This window comes from Dromaius novaehollandiae, chromosome 37 (assembly GCF_036370855.1).
Source record: "Dromaius novaehollandiae isolate bDroNov1 chromosome 37, bDroNov1.hap1, whole genome shotgun sequence".
NCBI classification, from domain to species: domain Eukaryota; kingdom Metazoa; phylum Chordata; class Aves; order Casuariiformes; family Dromaiidae; genus Dromaius; species Dromaius novaehollandiae.
The window spans coordinates 99,827-119,995 of record NC_088136.1 but is presented as its reverse complement, the minus strand read 5'-3'; the positions used below and the strand labels follow the sequence as shown (position 1 = coordinate 119,995).

General features: G+C 71.4%; 2 protein-coding genes across 2 annotated transcripts in view; both read left to right on the top strand.

Moving 5' to 3' along the window:
* TBC1D25 (TBC1 domain family member 25) overlaps positions 1 to 10,466 on the top strand; it is a 12,829-nt gene extending 2,363 nt beyond the window's left edge. Inside the window, exons 4-9 of the mRNA XM_064503411.1 lie at positions 2 to 74; positions 654 to 808; positions 1,402 to 1,526; positions 2,817 to 2,871; positions 2,919 to 3,052; positions 4,617 to 10,466. Coding sequence (XP_064359481.1) covers positions 2 to 74; positions 654 to 808; positions 1,402 to 1,526; positions 2,817 to 2,871; positions 2,919 to 3,052; positions 4,617 to 7,295 — 3,221 coding nt within the window. The 3' untranslated portion in view covers positions 7,296 to 10,466. The remainder of the gene's footprint in view (position 1; positions 75 to 653; positions 809 to 1,401; positions 1,527 to 2,816; positions 2,872 to 2,918; positions 3,053 to 4,616) is intronic.
* A 776-nt stretch (positions 10,467 to 11,242) lies between these two features.
* Positions 11,243 to 19,582, top strand: WAS (WASP actin nucleation promoting factor). The gene is made up of 13 exons (XM_064503410.1): positions 11,243 to 11,353; positions 12,166 to 12,309; positions 12,975 to 13,061; positions 13,786 to 13,882; positions 14,484 to 14,525; positions 14,655 to 14,705; positions 15,402 to 15,594; positions 16,148 to 16,190; positions 17,161 to 17,314; positions 18,111 to 18,235; positions 18,407 to 18,529; positions 19,032 to 19,137; positions 19,240 to 19,582. Exons 1-13 carry the CDS (start codon positions 11,243 to 11,245, stop codon positions 19,287 to 19,289), a joined length of 1,326 nt encoding a protein of 441 aa, XP_064359480.1. The 3' UTR covers positions 19,290 to 19,582.
* The last annotated feature ends 587 nt before the right edge of the window (positions 19,583 to 20,169 follow it).

The following is a 20,169-nucleotide window of genomic DNA, read 5'->3' as shown; positions in this document are numbered from 1 at the left end:
TTCGCCGTGGACCCGCAGATCACGTCGCTGGACGTGCTGCAGCACATCCTGGCACGCGCCTTCGACCTGCAGGGGTGAGCCCCGCGCGCCGGGGCCCCTCCCTTGGACTCCTGGGCCCCTCCCTCGGACACCTGGGCCCCTCATTGGTGCTTTTTGAGTGGCTGCATCCCTCCCCCGGACACCTGGGCCCCTCCCCTGGATGTTTGGGTGCCTCCCGGGTCCTTTCTGAGTGGCTGGGCCCCTCCCCCGGGTGCCTAGGCTCCTCCCCTGGACACCTGGGCTGCTCGGGGTGGGGGGTTGGTTACCCAGAGTCCTGGGCCCCCTGGGGTGAAGAGGTGGGGGGGCAGGTGGGCTGCCTGGATGCCTGGGCCCCCTGGGTGAACCAAGGGGGGATCCCCATGGGGGGGGGGGGTCGGTTCCCCAGACACCGGGGCCTCTGGGTGAAGAGGTGGGCGGGGGAGGGGGGGTTCCCCGGACGCCTGGGCCCCCTGTGGTGCTGGGAGGGGGCTCCCTGGTGGGGGAGGGCGTTGGTTGCCCGGACGCCTGGGCCCACCCAGACACCGGGGTCCCCTGGGGTGCTGGGAGGGGGCTCTCTGTGGGGGGGGGGTTTGCCGGACGCCTGGGCCCGCCCGGACGCCTGGGCCCGCGGGCAGGAAGAAGAGCTTCGCGGTGAGCTTCGCGGCGCGCGACCGCCGGGGCAACGAGAGCTTCGCGCCGCTGGCCAGCGACAGCGACCTGGCGGCCGCCTTCGCCTCCGCCGCCAAGCCCGCCCTGCGCCTGCGCCTCGACGTGCGCCCCCCCGACGACAGTGAGTGCCCCCCCCCCGGGGCCCCGGCGTCCGGGAGGGCCCCGTCCCCATCACCACGGGGCCAGGAGTCCGGGGGGAGCCACACAACCCCCTTGAGGGTTGGCCGGGGGGGCCCAGGTGTCCGGGGAGAGTCATGTCGTCCGCTTCGGGGTGGGCTGGGGGGGCCCAGCCATCTGGGGGGGGCCTTGTCCACATTGTCTCAGGGCCCAGGAGTCCGGGAGGAGCCATACAATGCCCTTGGGGGTTGGCTGGGGGGGCCCAGGCGTCCGGGAGAGCCCCACCCCCGTCGCCCAGGGGCCCAGGAGTCTGGGGGGAATCATGTCTTCTCCTTGGGGGTTGATTGGGGGGCCCAGGCGTCCGGGGGGAGTCGTGTCTTGCCTTTGGGGGTGGGGAGGGGGGGCCCAGGCGTCCGGGGGTGTTGTGGGGGACATCAGGGCGGGGGCCCAGGCGTCCGGGAGCCCCGGGGGTGTCGCGGGGGGCTCCTGGGGGGGGCTGTGGGCAGGGGCCCAGGCGTCTGGGCGTCGTGGGGGGCTCCTGGGGGGGGTGTCGGAGCAGGGCCCAGGCGTCCGGGCCTCCCCCCCCCCCCCCCCCAGGCCCGCTGCTGGAGGACTGGGACATCATCAGCCCGCGGGAGGCGGCGGGGGCGGAGCCGCCCGGGCCCGAGCGCCGCTCCTTATTGGCTGCCGCCCTGCCCTTCACCCAGGCCCTGCTGGCCCAGGTGGGTGCCCCGCCCCCTCCCAGTGCTCCCAGTACCCCCCCGGGCCCTCCTAGTGCTCCCAGTGCCCCACCGAGGACCTCCCAGTGCTCCCAGTTCCCCGCCAGGATCTCCCAGTGCTCTTAGTTCCCCCCCGGGCCCTCCCAGTGTTCCTGTGACATCTCTCAGTGTCCCCAGGACACCTCCCAGTGCTCCCAGTGCTCCCAGTGCTCCCCAACACCTATTAGTGCCCCCCCAAATCCTGCTAGGGTCCCTCCAATGCCTCCCAGTGCTCCCAGTGCCCCCCAATAGCTCCCAGTGCCCCCACAAACTGTCCTAGGGCTCTTGCGACACCACCCAGTGCTCCCAGTTCCTCTCCAACAGCTCCCAGTGCCCCCCAGTAGCTCTCTATGCTCCTTCAAACTGTCCCAGGGCCCCTCCGATACCTCTCAGTGCTCCCAGTGTCCCCCCAGTCCCTGCTAGGGCTCCTCTGACCCCTCCCAGTGCCCCCCAGCCCTTCCTAGTACCCCCCAAGCTTTCCCAGTGCCCCCCCAACAGCTCCCAGTGCCCCCCCAGTCCCTCCTAGGGCTCCTCTGACCCCTCCCAGTGCCCCCCAGCCCCTCCTAGTACCCCCCCAAGCTTTCCCAGTGCCCCCCCAACAGCTCCCAGTGCCCCCCCAGTCCCTCCTAGGGCTCCTCTGACCCCTCCCAGTGCCCCCCAGCCCCTCCTAGTACCCCCCCAAGCTTTCCCAGTGCCCCCCCAACAGCTCCCAGTGCCCCCCCAGTCCCTCCTAGGGCTCCTCTGACCCCTCCCAGTGCCCCCCAGCCCCTCCTAGTACCCCCCCAAGTTTTCCCAGTGCCCCCCCAACAGCTCCCAGTGCCCCCCCAGTCCCTCCTAGGGCTCCTCTGACCCCTCCCAGTGCCCCCCAGCCCCTCCTAGTACCCCCCCAAGCTTTCCCAGTGCCCCCCCAACAGCTCCCAGTGCCCCCCCAGTCCCTCCTAGGGCTCCTCTGACCCCTCCCAGTGCCCCCCAGCCCTTCCTAGTACCCCCCCAAGCTTTCCCAGTGCCCCCCCAACAGCTCCCAGTGCCCCCCAGTCCCTCCTAGGGCTCCTCTGACCCCTCCCAGTGCCCCCCAGCCCTTCCTAGTACCCCCCCAAGCTTTCCCAGTGCCCCCCCAACAGCTCCCAGTGCCCCCCCAGTCCCTCCTAGGGCTCCTCTGACCCCTCCCAGTGCCCCCCAGCCCCTCCTAGTACCCCCCCAAGCTTTCCCAGTGCCCCCCCCGTGCCATGGGTTCACCAGCCGCCCCCCGCGCAGGTGGGCCGGACGCTGGCGCGGGCGCAGGCGGCGCTGGCCTGGCCCGAGGGCTCTTCCTCCTCCTCCTCCTCCTCCTCCTCGCTGCCGCCGTCGTCCCCCCCGCCGCCGCCCCCCCGCGGGCCCCGCTGGGCGACGCCGACCTGCGCAGCTACCTGGGCCCCGGCGGGCGCCTGGCCCGGCCCCGCGAGCTCCGCCTGCACGTCTACCACGGCGGCGTGGAGCCCGGCCTGCGCAAGGTGCGGCCCCCCCGGCACCCCCCCGCGGACCCCCGGTGCCCCCCAGAGCCCCCCCTGCCTCCCTGTGGGCCCCCGGTGCCCCCCGCGGCCCCCCCTGCCTCCCCGCAGACCCCTGGTGCCCCCCGCGGCCCCCCTCCCTCCCTGCGGCCCCCCAACTGCCCCCGGTGCCCCTTACGGTCCCCCCTCCCTCCCTGCGGCCCCCTGCGGCCCCCGGTGCCCCCCGCGGCCCCCCCCGCCTCCCCGCGGACCCCCGGTGCCCCCTGCGGCCCCCCCAGCTGCCCCCCGGTGCCCCTTATGGCCCCCCCTCCCTCCCCGTGGCCCCCCAACCGCCCCTGAGCTGCCTCTCATGGCCTGCCCCCCCCCCCCAATGGCCTCCCCGCGGCCCCCCAACTGCCCCGCGGCCCCCCCTCCCTCCCTGCGGCCCCCCAGCCGCCCCCCAAGCACCCCCCGGCGTCCCTCACGGCCCCCCCTCGTCCTTGCGGCCCCCCAACCGCCCCCCGGCGCCCCTCGCGGCCCCCCCAGCTGCCCTGCGGACCCCCAACTGCCCCCCGGTGCCCCCCACGGCCCCCCCAGCTGCCCTGCGGCCCCCCAACCGCCCCCCAGCGCCCCTTCAGAGCCCCCCAACCACCCCCCGCCACCCCTCACGGCCCCCCCTGCCTCCCCATGGCCCCCTGCGGCCCCCCCTGCCTCCCCACGGCCCCCCCAGCCACCCCTTGGCACCTTTCATGACCCCCCCAGCCACCCCCCGGCGCCCCCTCACAGCCCCCCCTCGTCCTTGAGGCCCCCCAACCGCCCCCCGGCGCCCCTCGCGGCCCCCCCTCCCTCCCCGCAGCCCCCCAGCCGCCCCCCAAGCCCCCCCCGGCGCCCCTCACGGCCCCCCCTCGTCCTTGCGGCCCCCCAACCGCCCCCCGGCGTCCCCCCACGACTCCCCCTGCGGCCCCCCAACCGCCCCCCGGCGCCCCTCACGGCCCCCCCTCCCTCCCTGTGGCCCCCCAGCCGCCCCCCAAGCACCCCCCGGCACCCCTCACGGCCCCCCCTTGTCCTTGCGGCCCCCCAACCGCCCCCCGGCGCCCCTCACGGCCCCCCCTCCCTCCCCACAGCCCCCCAGCCGCCCCCCAAGCACCCTCCGGCGCCCCTCACGGCCCCCCCTCGTCCTTGCGGCCCCCAACCGCCCCCCGGCGTCCCCCCGCGGCTCCTCCTGCGGCCCCCCAACCGCCCCACGGCCCCCCCCCACGGCCCCCCCTCCCTCCCCACAGCCCCCCAACCGCCCCCCGGCGCCCCTCGCGGCCCCCCCTCCCTCCCCGCAGCCCCCCAACCGCCCCCCGGCGCCCCTCGCGGCCCCCCCTCCCTCCCCGCAGCCCCCCAACCGCCCCCCGGCACCCCTCGCGGCCCCCCCTCCCTCCCCGCAGCCCCCCAACCGCCCCCCGGCGCCCCTCGCGGCCCCCCCTCCCTCCCCGCAGCCCCCCAACCGCCCCCCGGCACCCCTTGCGGCCCCCCCTCCCTCCCCGCAGCCCCCCAGCCGCCCCCCGGCTCACGCCCCCCCCCCGACCGTGTCCCCGCGCAGGTGGTGTGGCGCTACCTGCTCAACGTCTTCCCGGCGGGGCTCTCGGGCCAGGAGCGCCTGGCGCACCTGCGGCGCAAGGCGGCCGAGTACCGGGCGCTGCAGGGGCGGCTGGCGGCCCGGGCGGCCCCCGGGGAGCTGGCGCTGGTGGCGGCCGCCGTGCGCAAGGACGTGGTGCGCACCGACCGCGGGCACCCCTACTTCGGGGGCCCCGAGGAGGGGCACCCGCACCTGGCGGCGCTGCAGGCGCTGCTCACCACCTTCGCCCTGGCCCACCCGCGCCTCTCCTACTGCCAGGGCATGTCGGACGTGGCGGCGCCGCTGCTCGCCGTGCTCGACGACGAGGCGCAGGCCTTCGTCTGCTTCTGCGCCCTCATGCGGCGCCTGGCGCCCCGCTTCCGCCCCGGCGGCCGCGGGCTGGCGCGGGCCTTCGGGCACCTGCGGCGGCTGCTGCGCCGCGCCGACCCGCCCTTCTGGGCCTTCCTGGCGGCCCGCGGCGCCCACGACCTGCTCTTCTGCTACCGCTGGCTGCTGCTGGAGCTCAAGCGCGAGTTCGCCTTCGAGGACGCCCTGCGCCTGCTCGAGATCACCTGGAGCTCGCTGCCGCCCGCCCCGCCGCCCCCCGCCGCCGGCGTGCCCCTGCTGGGCCCCCCGCTGCGCCCCCGCCACCGCCGCCGCCGCGACCGCCGCGGCCTCCGCCCGCGCCTGCCCCGCCGATGCCGCAACGGCGACCGCGCCGCGGAGGGGGAGGCCGCCCGGGAGGAGCCCGGAGGCGACGCGGCGGGGTTCGGCGGCCCCCGGGGCGGCCCGCGGGAGCCCCAGAGCTCCGGGAGCCTCCGGGAGCATCCGGAAAGCTCCGGAAAGCTCCAGGAGGATCCTGAAGGCTCCGGAAAGCTCCAGGAGGATCCCGAAGGCTCCGGAAAGCTCCAGGAGGATCCTGAAAGCTCTGGAAAGCTCCAGGAGGATCCCGAAGGCTCCACAAAGCTCCAGGAGGATCCCGAAAGCTCTGGAAAGCTCCAAGAGGATCCCAAACGCTCCAGGGAGCTCCAAGAGGATCCAAAAAGTCCCAAGAGCCTCCAAGAGGATCCCAGAAGCTCCAGGGGGATCCAAGTGGATCCGAAAAGCCCCAAGAAGCTCCAGGAGGATCCCAAAAGCTCGAGGGAGCTCCAAGAGGCTCTCCAAAGCCCCAAGAACCTCCAAGATGATCCCAAAAGCTTCACAAACCTCCAAGAGGATCCCAGAAGCTCCAGGAGGATCCAAGAAGATCCTAAAAGCCCCAAGAACTTCCAGGAGGATCCCAAGGTGTCCAAAGACGCCCGAGAGGATCCAGGCATCTCCACCGACGTCCGAGAGAGCCTCAAGGTCTCCCAGGCCGCCCGGGACGCCGCCGAGGTTCCCTCAAGCGCGCGGGAGGATCCGAAGGTCTCCGAAGACGCGCCGGGTGGTCCCGAGGTCTCCCGGAACGGCGGGGCGGAGCCGGAGGTCCCGGCTGGTGCCACGGTCACCCGAGGGGTCACGGAGGGTCTCCAGGTGTCCCGAGACGGCCCGGAGGGTCCCCAGCTCGCCAGGGAGGCCACGGGGGGACCCGGCGTCCCCAAGGAGGCCGACGGAGACGTCAACGCGCCCAAGGAGCTCGGCCAAGACCCCGGCAGCTCCGAGGAGATTGGCCGGGAGCCGAGTGTCTTCGAGGAGATTGGCCGGGAGCCGGGTGTCTTCGAGGAGGTTGGAGCCTTCAAGGAAGTCGGCCCAGACCTCAGCGTCCCCCAGGTCGACCGAGACCTCGACGCGTCCAACAACGTTGGCCAAGACCCCGAAGGGCCCCAGAAGGTGGGACGAGACCTCGGCGTCCCCAAGGAGCTCGACCGGAAGCCCAAGGAGCTTGGCGAAGGCCTCGGCGTCCCCAAGGAGCTTGGCGAAGGCCTCGGCGTCCCCAAGGAGCTTGGTGAAGGCCTCGGCGTCCCCAAGGAGCTTGGCGAAGGCCTCAGCATCCCCAAGGAGGTCAACCAAGACCTCAACGTCCCCAAGGAGCTCGGCCAAGACGTCAGCGTCCCCAAGGAAGCTGCCCAAGACCCGGACGTCTTCAAGGAGGTTGGCCAAGACCTCGGTGTCCCCAAGGAGCTTGGTGAAGCCCTCAGCGTCCCCAAGGAAGCTACCAAAGACCCAGACGTCTCCAAGGAGTTCGGCCAAGACCTTGATGTTTCCAAGGCGTTCGGCCAAGACCTTGACGTCCCTCGGAAGGTTGACGAAGACCTTGACGTCCCTCAGCAGCTCGGCGGAGCCCTCGCCGCCGCCGCCGCCGACCCCGCGGAGATGCCCGACGACCCCTGGGCCGGCCCGTGGGCTTGGGAGGCCTCTTCCTCCTCCTCCTCCTCGTCGTCGTCGTCGTCCTCATCGGAGGAAGAGGAGGTGGGCGTGGAGGACGACGGGGCGCCGCTGCCGCCGCCCGAGGAGCTGGGCCAGGGCAACCCCTTCCTGCTCTTCGTGTGCCTGGCCATGCTGCTGGAGCAGCGGCAGGCCGTCATGGCGCGCGCCGGCGACTACAACGAGGTGGCCATGCACTTCGACCGCCTGGTGCGCCGCCACGACCTGCCCCGCGTGCTCCACCGCGCCAAGGCCCTCTTCGCCCGCTACCTCGAGGGCTGGGGCGGCCGCGGCGGCCCCCACGGGGCCCCCGACCCCTGAGGGCCCCCCCCCCGCCGGGGGGGCGCCTGCGGGGACCCCGGCGGTGCCCGTGGGGAGACGTCGAGGCTCCTGAGGACCCACAGAGCAGCTGAGGGACCCGGAGGTGGTTTTGGGGAGACATCGAGGCCTTTGGGGACCCGTAGAGCAGCTGAGGGACCCGGAGGTGGTTTTGGGGAGACATCGAGGCCGTTGGGGACCCTATAGAGCTCCTGAGGACCCATAGACCAGCTGAGGGACCTCGGAGGTGGTTTTGGGGAGACATCGAGGCTGTTGGGGACCCATAGAGCAGCTGAGGGACCCGGAGGTGGTTTTGGGGAGACATCGAGGCCTTTGGGGACCCTATAGGGCTCCTGGGGACCCTATAGACCAGCTGAGGGACCCTGGAGATGCCCGTGGGGAGACATCGAGGCTCTTTGGGACCCTATAGATCCCTCTGGGGACCCATAGACCAGCTGAGGGACCCGGAGGTGGTTTTGGGGACACATCAAGGCTCCTGAGGACCCTATAGACCAGCTGAGGGACCTCGGAGGTGGTTTTGGGGAGACATCAAGGATCTTGGGACCCTATAGAGCTCCTGAGGACCCATAGACCAGCTGAGGGACCCTGGAGGTGGCCGTGGGGAGACTTGGAGGCCCTTGGGGACCCTATAGAGCTCCTGAGGACCCATAGACCAGCTGAGGGACCCGGAGGTGGTTTTGGGGAGACATTGAGGCCTTTGGGGACCCTATAGAGCTCCTGGGGACCCTATAGACCATCTGAGGGACCCTGGAGATGCCCGTGGGGAGACATCGAGGCTCTTGGGGACCCTATAGATCCCTCTGGGGACCCATAGACCAGCTGAGGGACCTCGGAGGTGGTTTTGGGGAGACATCAAGGATCTTGGGACCCTATAGAGCTCCTGAGGGGACCCATAGACCAGCTGAGGGATCCTGGAGGTGGCCGTGGGGAGACTTGGAGGCCCTTGGGGACCCTATAGAGCTCCTGAGGACCCATAGACCAGCTGAGGGACCCTGGAGATGGCTGTGGGGAGGCTTGGAGGCCTCTGGGGACCCTATAGAGCTCCTGAGGGGACCCATAGACCAGCTGAGGGACCTCGGAGGTGCCCGTGGGGAGACATCAAGGCTCTTGGGGACCCTATAGAGTTCTTGAGGGGACCCATAGACCAGCTGGGGGACCCTGGAGGTGATTTTGGGGAGACATCGAGGCCCTTGGGGACCCTATAGGGCTCCTGAGGACCCATAGACCAGCTGAGGGACCCAGAGATGGTTTTGGGGAGACATCAAGGCCTTTGGGGACCCTATAGAGCTCCTGAGGGGACCCATAGACCAGCTGAGGGACCTCGGAGGTGGTTTTGGGGAGACATCAAGGATCTTGGGACCCTATAGAGCTCCTGAGGGGACCCATAGACCAGCTGAGGGATCCTGGAGGTGGCCGTGGGGAGACTTGGAGGCCCTTGGGGACCCTATAGAGCTCCTGAGGACCCATAGACCAGCTGAGGGACCCTGGAGATGGCTGTGGGGAGGCTTGGAGGCCTCTGGGGACCCTATAGAGCTCCTGAGGGGACCCATAGACCAGCTGAGGGACCTCGGAGGTGGTTTTGGGGAGACATCAAGGCTCTTGGGGACCCTATAGAGCTCCTGAGGACCCATAGACCAGCTGAGGGACCCTGGAGGTGATTTTGGGGAGACATCGAGGCCCTTGGGGACCCTATAGGGCTCCTGAGGACCCATAGACCAGCTGAGGGACCCAGAGATGGTTTTGGGGAGACATCAAGGCCTTTGGGGACCCTATAGAGCTCCTGAGGGGACCCATAGACCAGCTGAGGGACCCTGGAGATGGTTTTGGGGAGATATTAAGGCTTTTGGGGACCTATAGACCAGCTGAGGGACTGCAGAGGGCCTGTGGGGAGACTTGGAGGCTCTTGGGACCCTATAGATCCCCCTGGGGACCCATAGAGCAGCTGAGGGACCCTGGAGGTGGTTTTGGGGAGATATCGAGGCCTTTGGGGACCCTATAGACCAGCTGAGGGACCCTGGAGGTGGCCGTGGGGAGACATCAAGGCTCTCAGGACCCTATAGATCCCCCTGGGGACCCATAGACCAGCTGAGGGACCCCAGAGACACCCATAGGGGGATATAGACACCACTGGGGACCCTATAGAGCCCCTCAGAAGCCCTGGAAATGCCCGTGGGGAGACATAGAGGCCCCTGGGGACCCTATAGAGCCCCCAGGGGACCCATAGATCAGCTGAGGGACCCTGGAGACACCTATGGGGAGCCATAGGCATCCCTGGGGTCCCTATAGATCTCCCTGGGGACCTACAGACTAACATAAAGACTCTTTAGGCACCTGTGGGGAGCCATAGGTCCCCCCGGGGGACCCATAGACACCCCGGGGACCCACAGGGACCTTATAGATCCCCCTTGGAGACCCATAGACACCTTGGGGACCCATAGAGACCTGTGGGGACCCTATAGATCCCCCTTGGATACCTATAGACCAACATAGGGACCCTGTAGGCACCCATGGGGACATATAGATAGGCCAGCAGCCCCCAGTATGGCCCAGTATAGCCCAGTGTCCCCCTGCCTGCTCTCTACGTTGCCTGCGGAGCATCCCAGCATGGACCAGTACGGACCAGTATGGCCTCCACGTCACCTTGGGCTGCCCCAGTATGGACCAGTGAAGGTCTGGAAGCCTGACTGGGATCATGTCCTGCACATGGCCTTGGGCTGCACCAGTACGGACCAGTATGGACCAGTGCGGCATCCGAATTGGGACTTCTCACCCGCGTGGCCTTGCCTCGTCCCAGTATGGACCAGTACGGCATCGCAACTGGGAACTGCTCACCCACGTGGCCTTGGGACTGTCCCAGTATGGACCAGTACGGATCAGTACGATGTCTCGACTGGAAGCTGCTCATCCGCGTGGCCTTGTGTCTCCCAGTATGGACCAGTACGGACCGGTAGGGCGCCCCCACTGGGACCTTTTCACTCCCCCCGTGGCCTTGGGTCCTCCCAGTATGGACCAGTACAGCCCAGTGCCCCCCCCACCCGGTGCCTTCCCGCTCCCCCCCTTATTTATTGCCCCCCCCACCCTGCCGGGAGGGGCCCAGGCGTCCGGGGGCCGTGAGGTGCCGAAGACGCGAATAAACCTGACGCCCATGTCTGACTTCAGAGGCTCCCAGTCTGAACTGGGGAGGGGCTGGGGGTCCCAGTCCGTACTGGTAAGGGGCTTGAGGGCTCCCAGTATGGACTGGGAAGGGGCTGGGGGGATCCCAGTCCGTACCGGGGAGAGTGTGGAGGTCCCAGTCTGTACTGGGGAGGGCCTGGGGGATCCCAGTATGGACTGGGAAGGGGCTGGGGGGGGTTCCAGTCCATACTGGGAGGAGGCTGGGACTAGAGAGGCTTGGCGTGGACTGGGAAGGGGATGGGGTCCCAGTACGGACTGGGATGGCCCCAGTACAGACGGGGATGGCCCCAGTATGGACTGGGAAGGCCCCAGTATGGACTGGGGTGGAAGTGGGGCTCCGCTGGGGGGGAAACCAAGGCGCCCAGACACCTGGGCCCCCACCAGGCGGGAGGGGGCTGGGCCTTGGCAGCTCCCAGCGCCCTCCCAGTCCGCCCCAGTTCACCCCAGCGCCCTCCCAGTTCACCCCAGCGCGGAGGTGACGCGGGCGCTTCCGGGCCCGCCGAGCGGAAGAGGCCTGCGCGCGGGGCCCAGGCGTCCGGGCGAGGGACCCAGGCGTCCGGGCAGGGGGGGGACCCCAGCTCGGCGTAGAGGGGGGGGCCCAGGCATCCGGGTGCCGGAGGGGGGGGGCCATTTCCCCCCCTGACCACGACCTCCGCCCGCGAGGGGCCCAGGCGTCCGGGCCGGGAGCCGGTGGCGGCCGGGGTTGAGGGGGGGGGGGGTGCGGAAGGGCCCAGGCGTCCGGGCGGGGGGGGGGGATGAGCCGGGGGGGGCGGGGGGGGGCGCCGGCGCCCGACAACGTCCCCTCGGAGCTGCTGGGGCAGCAGGAGAACCTGCGCCTCTTCGAGCTGCTGGGCCGCAAATGCGTGGTGAGCCCCGGGGGGGGTCCTGGGGGGGTCCTGGGGGGGGTCTGCAGGGCCCCCGGGGGGGGATTTGGGGTCTGGGGGGGGATATGGGGGTGTCTGGGGGGGAATTGGGGGAGATGCAGGGGGGTTTTGGGGGGGCCCAGGGGGTCCTGGGGGGCATTTGGGTGGGTCTGGGGGGGTCCTGGGGGGCATTTGGGGGCCCCTGGGGGGGGATTGGGGGGGCTCTGGGGGGTCCTGGGGGGGATTTGAGGTGCTGGGGGGGATTTGGGGGCCCCTGGGGGGGGTCTGGGGGGGTCCTGGGGGGCATTTGGGGGCCCCTGGGGGGGGATTTGGGGGGATCGGGGGGGCTCTGGGGGGTCCTGGGGGGGATTTGAGGTGCTGGGGGGGATTTGGGGGCCCCTGGGGGGGGGTCTGGGGGGGTCCTGGGGGGCATTTGGGGGCACCTGGGGGGGATTGGGGGGGCTCTGGGGGGTCCTGGGGGGGATTTGAGGTGCTGGGGGGCATTTGGGGGCCCCTGGGGGGGTCTGGGGGGGTCCCGGGGGACCCTCAGGGGGTCCCGGGGGGCCCTAGGAGGCATTTGGGGGGTGTGGGGGGGATTTGGGTGTCTGGGGGGGATTTGGGGGTCCTGGGGGGGTCCTGGGGGGGATTTGGGGGCACCCGGGGGGGGGTTGGGAGGCTCTGGGGGGGTCTGGGAGGTCCCGGAGGGGATTTGGGGGCACCCGGGGGGGGTGTTGGGGGGCTCGGGGGGGTCCCGCTGTAGCCCCCCCCCCGCGCTGGGGCGCTGTGGGGCAGCGGTGTGGGGCGCTGTGGGGCAGGCGCTGGCGACGGCGGTGGTGCAGCTGCTGGCGGCGGCGGGGGGGCCGGGGGGGGCGGCCTGGGCCCGGCGGGGCTGCGGCGTCGCCTGCCTGGTCAAGGACAGCGCCCGCCGCTCCTACTTCATCCGCCTCTACGACCTGCGCGTGAGCCCCCGGGGGGCCCCGGCGTCCGGGCGGGGGGGGGGCGGGAGTCCGGGGGGGGCCACGATGGGGATGCAGGGGGCCCAGGAGTCCGGGGGGGGGGCCACGATGGGGGGAAAGGGGGCCCAGGAGTCCCGGCGGGGGGGGGCAGGAGTCCGGGAGGGAGCCCAGGAGGCTGGGGGCGGGCCCAGGAGTCCGGGAGGGGGGCGGGTGGGGGGTCTGGAGTCGGGGTGGGGGCGGGAGGGGGCCCAGGAGTCCGGGGGGGGCCATAATGGGGATAGAGGGGGCCCAGGAGTCCGGGAGGGGGCCAGAAGTCCGGGTGGGGGCCCAGGAGTCCGGGCGGGGGGCCACAATGGGGGGAGAGGGGGCCCAGGAGTCCGGGCGGGGGCCACAATGGGGATAGAGGGGGCCCAGGAGTCCGGGAGGGGGCCCAGGAGTCCAGGCGGGGGCCACAATGGGGGCAGAGGGGGCCCAGGAGTCTGGGTGGGGGCCCAGGAGTCCGGGTGGGGGCCCAGGAGTCCAGGGCGGGGGCCACAATGGGGGCAGAGGGGGCCCAGGAGTCCGGGCGGGGGCTCAGGAGGGTGGGAGGGGGCCCAGGCGTGGGGGGGGGTGGAGGGGCCCCGGCGTCCGGGTGTCCGGGCGGGGGGGGACGCCGGCGTCCTGCGCAGGGCGGGTGCCTGTGCTGGGAGCAGGAGCTCCGGGCCCACATGGGCTACGCCGCCCCCACCCCCTTCTTCCACACCTTCCCCGCTGACGTGAGTGGGCGGGGCCGGGGGCGGGGCCGGGGGCGGGGGTGTGGCCAAGGGCTGGGGTGTGGCTGTGGGCGGGGCCAAGGGCTGCGGGCGGGGCCAAGGGCTGGAGGAGCCTGGGGGCAGGGGGGTGTGGCCACGGGTTGGGGGCGTGGCTACGAGCCAGGGGCGGGGCTATGAGCCAGGGGCGGGGCTAGAGTGTGGGGGGGGTTAGGGAGGGGCATCCAGCCTGGGGGCGGGGCTATGGCTCTGGGGGGCGTGGCCTGGGGGGTGAGGATGGGGCTCAGTGCTGGGGCTGGGCTTGGGCGCTGTGGGCGTGGCTAAGGGGTCGTGGGTGTGGCTATGGGGATGTGGGCGTGGCTAACGGTTATGGCTGGGGCTTAGAGGGTGGTGGGCGTGGCTAGGGGTGTTGTGGGCGTGGCCAATGGGTTGTGGATGGGGCTAAGGGTTATGGGCAGGGTTTAGAGGGCAGTGGGCAGGGCTAAGGGGCTGTGGGCAGGGCCAAGGGTGTGTGGGCGGGGCCAAGAGGGTGGTGGGCGTGGTTAAGGGGTTATGGGCGTGGCCAAGGGTTATGGGCAGGGCTACAGGTGTGTGGGCAGGGCTTTAGAGGGTGGTGGGCGGGGCTAAGGGGCCCATGGGGGGCATGGGGCGGGGCTAAGGGAGCAGGGGCGGGGCTGGGGGCCGGGGGGCGGGGCCAGGGGGCGGGGCCGGTCGGTGATTGGCCGCGCAGGAGTGGCAGGCGGGGCTGAACTTCGCCCACGAGGGGGAGGCGGCCGCATTCCAGGCCCTGGTGGAGGAGAAGGTCCGCAAGCAGCAGCAGCGGGCGGGTGAGCTGCCCCACGGCGACCCACGGTGCACTGGGGCTGCCCCACGGCGACCCACAGTGCACCGGGGCTGCCCCATGGGGACACGCACTGCGCCGGGGCTGTCCCACGGCGACCCACAGCGACCCACAGTGCACCGGGGCTGCCCCACGGGGACACACACTGCACCGGGGCTGCCCCACGGCGACCCACAGTGACCCACGGTGCACCGGGGCTGCCCCACAGGGACACGCACTGCACTGGGGCTGCCCCACAGCGACCCACGGCAGCCCCACGGTCACCCACGATGCACCGTGGCTGCCCCATGGGGACACACATTGCACTGGGGCTACCCCACAGCAACCCACAATGCACTGGGGCTACCCCACAGCAACCCACAATGCACTGGGGCTGCCCCATGGGGACACGCACTGCATCAGGGCTGCCCCACAGTGGCCCACAATGCACCGGGGCTGCCCCACGGCAACACCCACTGCAGCTGGGCTGCCCCACGGTGACCCATGGTGCACTGGGGCTGCCCCACGGCCACCCACGATGCACTGGGGCTGCCCTATTGCCTGCCACGCCGTGGGGCAGCCCCACATTTGCCCCTTTCCCTCCGCAGAGAAGCGGCAGCTCCCACCCCCGCCGCCCCCCACAGCCGATGGTGAGTCCCCCCCAGCCGGGGGGCCGTGGGGGGGCACGCTGTGGGGCAGGGAGGCCGTGGGGGGGCAGGGGCGAGGGGACTCTGTGGGGCAGCCGTGGGGCGCTGACCCCCCTCTGCCCCCCATCGCAGAGCGCCGTGGGAGCCTGCCCCGGCCCCCCGCGCCCGCCAGCGATGGCTGTGGTGAGTGCCTGCCCCATAGCGGGGCCCCGGCCCCATAGCGCGGTCCTCCTGCCCCATAGCAGGGTCCCACCTGCCCCATAGAGGGGTCATGCCTGCCCCATAGCGGATTCCCCTGCCCCAGAGTGGGTTCCCCTGCCCCATAGAGGGGTGTCCCAGCCCCATAGCATGGTTCCTCCTGCCCCATAGTGGGTCCTGTGCCCCATAGCAGGATCTCTGCCCCATAGTGGATTCGCCTTCCCCATAGAGTGGTGTCCCAGCCCCATAGTGGGGCCTCTACTGCCCCATAGTGGGTCCCCTGCCCCATAGCAGGTTCCTCTGCCCTATAGAGGGGTGTCCCAGCCCCATAGCATGGCTCCTCCTGCCCCATAGTGGGTCCTCTGCCCCATAGCAGATTCCCCTGCCCCATAGAGGGGTCCCTCCTGCCCCATAGCGGGTTCCCCTGTCACATAGGGGGTCCCCCCTGCCCCATAGTGGGCTTCCTGCCCCATAGAGGGGTGCCCCAGCCCCATAGCAGGTCCACTGTGCCCCATAGAGGGGCCATCCCTGCCCCATAGTGGGTTCTCTGCCCCATAGCAGGGTGTCCCAGCCCCATAGCGGGGTCCCCCTGCCCCATAGCACCCCATGGGGAGCCACCCCGCCCCATAGCGGGTGCCCAGCCCCACGGCACCCCCAGCCCCACACTTCCCCCCCCCGCAGCCCCCCCGGTGCCGGCGGTGCCCATCGCCAACCCCGACATCACGGCCAGCCGCTACCGGGGGCTGCCCAGCCCCACAGCCAGCCCCACGGCGGGGGCCACCCCCGGCCCCACGGCCGGCCCCACGGCCGGCGCCCGCAAGCGGGGCCGCAAGAAGCTCTCCAAGGCCGACATCGGGGCGCCCTCCGGCTTCAAGTGGGTCCCACGTGTGGGGTGGGGGGACGTGTGGGGCAGGGGGGGACGTGTGGGGCAGGGGGGGGATGTTGGGACGTGTGGGGCTGGGGGACGTGTGGGGCAGGGGGATGTGGGGGGACATATGGGGCTGGGGAATGTGTGTGGGGCTGGGGGATGTGGGGCAGGGGTGTGTGTGGGGCTGGGGGATGTGTGGGGCAGGGGGATTTGGGGCGGGGGGATGTGGGGTGGAGGGACGTGTGGGGCAGGCGTATGTGGGGCAGGGGGACTTGTGGGGCTGGGGGAAGTGTGGGGCAGGGGGACTTGTGGGCCTGGGGGATGTGTGGGGCAGGGGGACGTGGGGCTGGGGGATGTGGGGCAGCGGGACGTGTGGGGCAGGGGGGGATGTGTGGGGCAGCAGGACGTGTGGGGCAGGGGGACGTGTGGGGCAGGGGGGACATATGGGGCAGGGGGGATGTACAGGGCAGGGGGGGACGTGGCTCGAGGGCCCCTATGGGGCAGGCCCGTGTGGGGCTGGGCCCCGCTATGGGGCAGCCCCTCACCTCCCCCCCCCCAGGCACGTGGGCCACATCGGCTGGGACCCCAACAGCGGCTTCAACGTACGTCGCCCCATAGGCGCCGCAGCCCTGCCCTATAGGGGGAGGGACCCTATGGACCCCGCACCGGGCCCTATAGGCCCCATAACCCCCCACACTGGGCCCTATAGGCCTCGTAACCCCCCACAGCGGGTCCTATAGGGCCTATACCCTCCCCAGGTGGATCCTATAGGCCCCATAACCCCCATGATGGGTCCTATAGGGCCTATACCCCCCCCAGGTGGATCCTATAGGCCCCATAACCCCCCACACTGGGCCCTATAGGGCCTATAACCCCCCAGGTGGATCCTATAGGCCCCATAACCCCCACGATGGGTCCTATAGGGCCTATACCCCCCCCAGGTGGATCCTATAGGCCCCATAACCCCCACGATGGGTCCTATAGGGCCTATACCCCCCCAGGTGGATCCTATAGGCCCCATAACCCCCCACAGGGGGTCCTATAGGGCCTATACCGCCCCTCAGGAGGGCACTATGGACCCCATACCCCCCTCTGGAGAGCGCTATAGGCCCCATAACCCCCCCGGGCAGACGTTATAGGCTCTGAACCCCCCCCGGGCAGGCCCTATGGCCCCCGCACCCCCCCGGGTGGGCCCCACAGCCCCCATACCCCCCCGGGCGGGCGCTATAGGGCCCATACGTGCCGCTATAGGTGCAGGAGCTGGACCCGGACCTGCGGGCGCTCTTTGCGCGGGCGGGCATCAGCGAGGCCCCGTCCCCCCCGCGCGGGCCCTACGGCCCCCGCACCCCCCCGGGCGGGCCCCACAGCCCCCATACCCCCTCAGGCGGGCGCTATAGGGCCCATACGTGCCCGTATAGGTGCAGGAGCTGGACCCGGACCTGCGGGCGCTCTTTGCGCGGGCGGGCATCAGCAAGGCCCCGTCCCCCCCAGCCCCCGCACCCCCCTGGGCGGGCCCCACAGCCCCCATACCTCCCCGGGCGGGCGCTATAGGGCCCATACGTCCCCGTATAGGTGCAGGAGCTGGACCCGGACCTGCGGGCGCTCTTTGCGCGGGCGGGCATCAGCGAGGCGCAGCTGGCCGACGCCGAGACCTCCCGCCTCATCTACGACTTCATCGAGGGCCAGGGCGGCCTGCAGGCCGTCAAGGAGCAGATGCGCCGCCACGGTAACGGCCCTTATGGGGTCCATACCGGCCCCCGGGCGTCGTAGCGTCCATACGGCACCCCCCCCGGGTATCATAGCATCCATACAGCCCCCCCCCGGGCGTTATAGAGTCCGTACAGGCCCTCCCAGGCCGTCAAGGAGCAGATGTGCCACCATGGTAACACCCCCCCTGCCCCTATAACGGGCCCTATAGACTCCATACGGCCCCCCGGGCATTATAGAGTCCATACCACACCCTCTGGGTGTTATAGAGTCCATATGGCCCCCCCCGGGCGTTAGAGCTGCAGTACGGGGAGTCCCCCAGGCATCATAGCCTCCATACAGCTTCCCCCGGGCGTCATAGCCGACGTATGGGGAGTCCCCCGGGCATTATAGACTCCGTACGGCCTCCCCCCGGGCATTATAGCTGCCATATGGCCCCCCCCAGGGCATTATAGCCTCCACACAGCCCCCCCAGGCATTATAGCCACCATACGAACCCCACCTGGGCATCATAGCCTCCATACAGGGAGCCCCCCCCAGGCATTATAGCCTCCGTACAGCCTCCCACGGGCATTATAGCCACCATACCCCCCCCCACTATAGACTCCATAGCCCCCCCCTTATGGCATCCATATGCCCCCCCCATAGGGTCCATACCCCCCCCCATTATAGGCTCCATGCCCCCCCCGGGTCCATACGCCCCCCCATTATAGCATCCATAGGCCCCCTCAGGCTCCGCCCCCCACCGCTCAGGGGGCGTGGCCGTGGGCGGGGCTCCCGCCGGCCACTGACGTTCCCTCCTCCCCCCCCCCCAGGGCCGCCGCCCCCCCCGGGCCGCGCCGGCGCCTCGGCCCCGCCCCCTGCACCAGGCCCCGCCCCCCCTCGCGGCCGCCAGGGGCCGCTGCCGCCGCCGCCAGGGGCCGGCCCGCCCCCGCCGCCGGCCCCGCCCCCGCCGCGCGGGGCCCCGCCCCCGGCCCCGCCCCCGCCGCCCGGCGCCGCCCCGCCCCCGCCGCGCGGCCCCGCCCCGCCCGCCCGCGGCGGCGCCCCGCCCCCGCCGCCCCCCCCACCCCCGCCGCCCCCCCCGCCGGCCGCCGGGGGCGGGGCCTGGGCCGGGGGCGGGGCCGGAGCCGGGGGCGGGGCCGGAGCCGGGGGCGGGGCCGGAGCTGGGGGCGGGGCCACCGCGGGCCGCGGGGCCCTGCTGGACCAGATCCGCCAGGGCGTCCAGCTCAACAAGGTGCGGGGGGGGGGGGGGGGATGCTGTGGGGCAGGGCGTGATGTGGGGCAGGGGGAGGTGTGGGGCAGGTGTGGGGCAGGTTGCTGTGGGGCAGGGGGAGGTGTGGGGTAGGGGATGCCATGGGGCAGGGAGTTGCCGTGGGGTGGGGGGAGGTGGGGGGCAGGGGATGGTGTGGGGTAGGTTGCCATGGGGCAGGGGGATGGTGTGGGGCAGGGGGAGGTGGGTAGGTTGCCATGGGGCAGGGGGAGGTGGGGAGCAGGTTGCCATGGGGCAGGGGCTTCTGTGGGGCAGGGAGTTGCCATGGGGCAGGTTGCCGTGGGGCAGGGGGTTGCCATGGGGCAAGGGATGCTGTGGGGTAGGTTGCCATGGGGCAGGGGTTGCTGTGGGGCAGGGCTCACTGTGGGGCAGGTCACCGTGGGGCAGGGCTCGCCGTGGGGCACGGGTTGCCGTGGGGCAGGGCTCGCCGTGGGGCAGCACTAACCCATCCCCCCTCTCCCCACAGACCCCCGAGAGCCCCGAGGCGGGCGCCGTGGGGCAGCCCCCCGAGGGGCTGGTGGGGGCCCTCATGCAGGTCATGCAGAAGCGCAGCAAGGCCATCCACTCCTCCGGTGAGCTGCCCCACACTTGGGGGGCTGCCCCACACTCAGGGGGCCGCCCCCGTGCCCCCCCGGCCCCCCAACCCCGCTCACCCCCCATCTTCCCCCCCCCAGACGAGGCCGAGGACGCCGAGGAGGACGAGGACGACGAGTGGGACGACTGAGCCCCACGGCGACGCCGCTGCCCCACGGCGTCACTGCTGCCCCATGGCAACGCCGCCCCACGGCACCCCCCCGCCCCACAGCACCCCCTCCTTCCCACAGTGCTTTGCTTCGCGGGCCTCCTGCGGTACGAGCCCCTGTGACCCCCCAGCCCGGCCTGCCCCACGCGTGGGGGAGCTGCCCCACAGCGGCGGCCATCTTGGTGCACAGGGCATTGTGGGTAACAGCTGTTCCCCCCCCCCCGGCCTGTGTGAACCGCTAACGAATAAAACCTGTGTGAGCCGCTAACGAATGAGACCGTCCCGCGCCGCCTCGTTTGTGCTAATGAGCGAGACGTCTCGCACCGCCTCATTTGCATGAGCCGCTAACGAACAGGACGGTCCCGCACCGCCTCGTTTGCGCTAATGAGCAAACGTCCTGCGCGGCCTCGTTTGCGCAAACCGCTAACGAACACGACAGTCCCGCACCGCCTCGTTAGCGCTAACGAGCGAGCCCGCCCCACACGGCGCCCCCGCACCGCTCCCGCCCCACTCGCGAGCACGGCCACGCTTTAAAACCAACGTTTTAATAGCGATTAATTAATTAAATTAATTAATTAATTAATTGGGGGGGGCACTTTGGGCGCCCTGAGGCGCCGCTTCTAGGTGAGGGCGAGCGCGGACGCCCCCGGCTCCCCGAACCGGGACGACGAGGCCGCGCCTCCCCCCATCGCCGCGCGCGGCGCTGGCGCAAAAACCCCCGAAACCGGTTAAAAACCCGCCGGGGAGCGGGAAAAAACCGCCACTTCCGCGCCGCGGGGGCTGCTGGGTACATGCAAATTCCGCGCGCCGCCTCGGCCAATCGGCGCGTGGGGGGGGCGGCGCCCGCGCGGTGCCTGTCGGG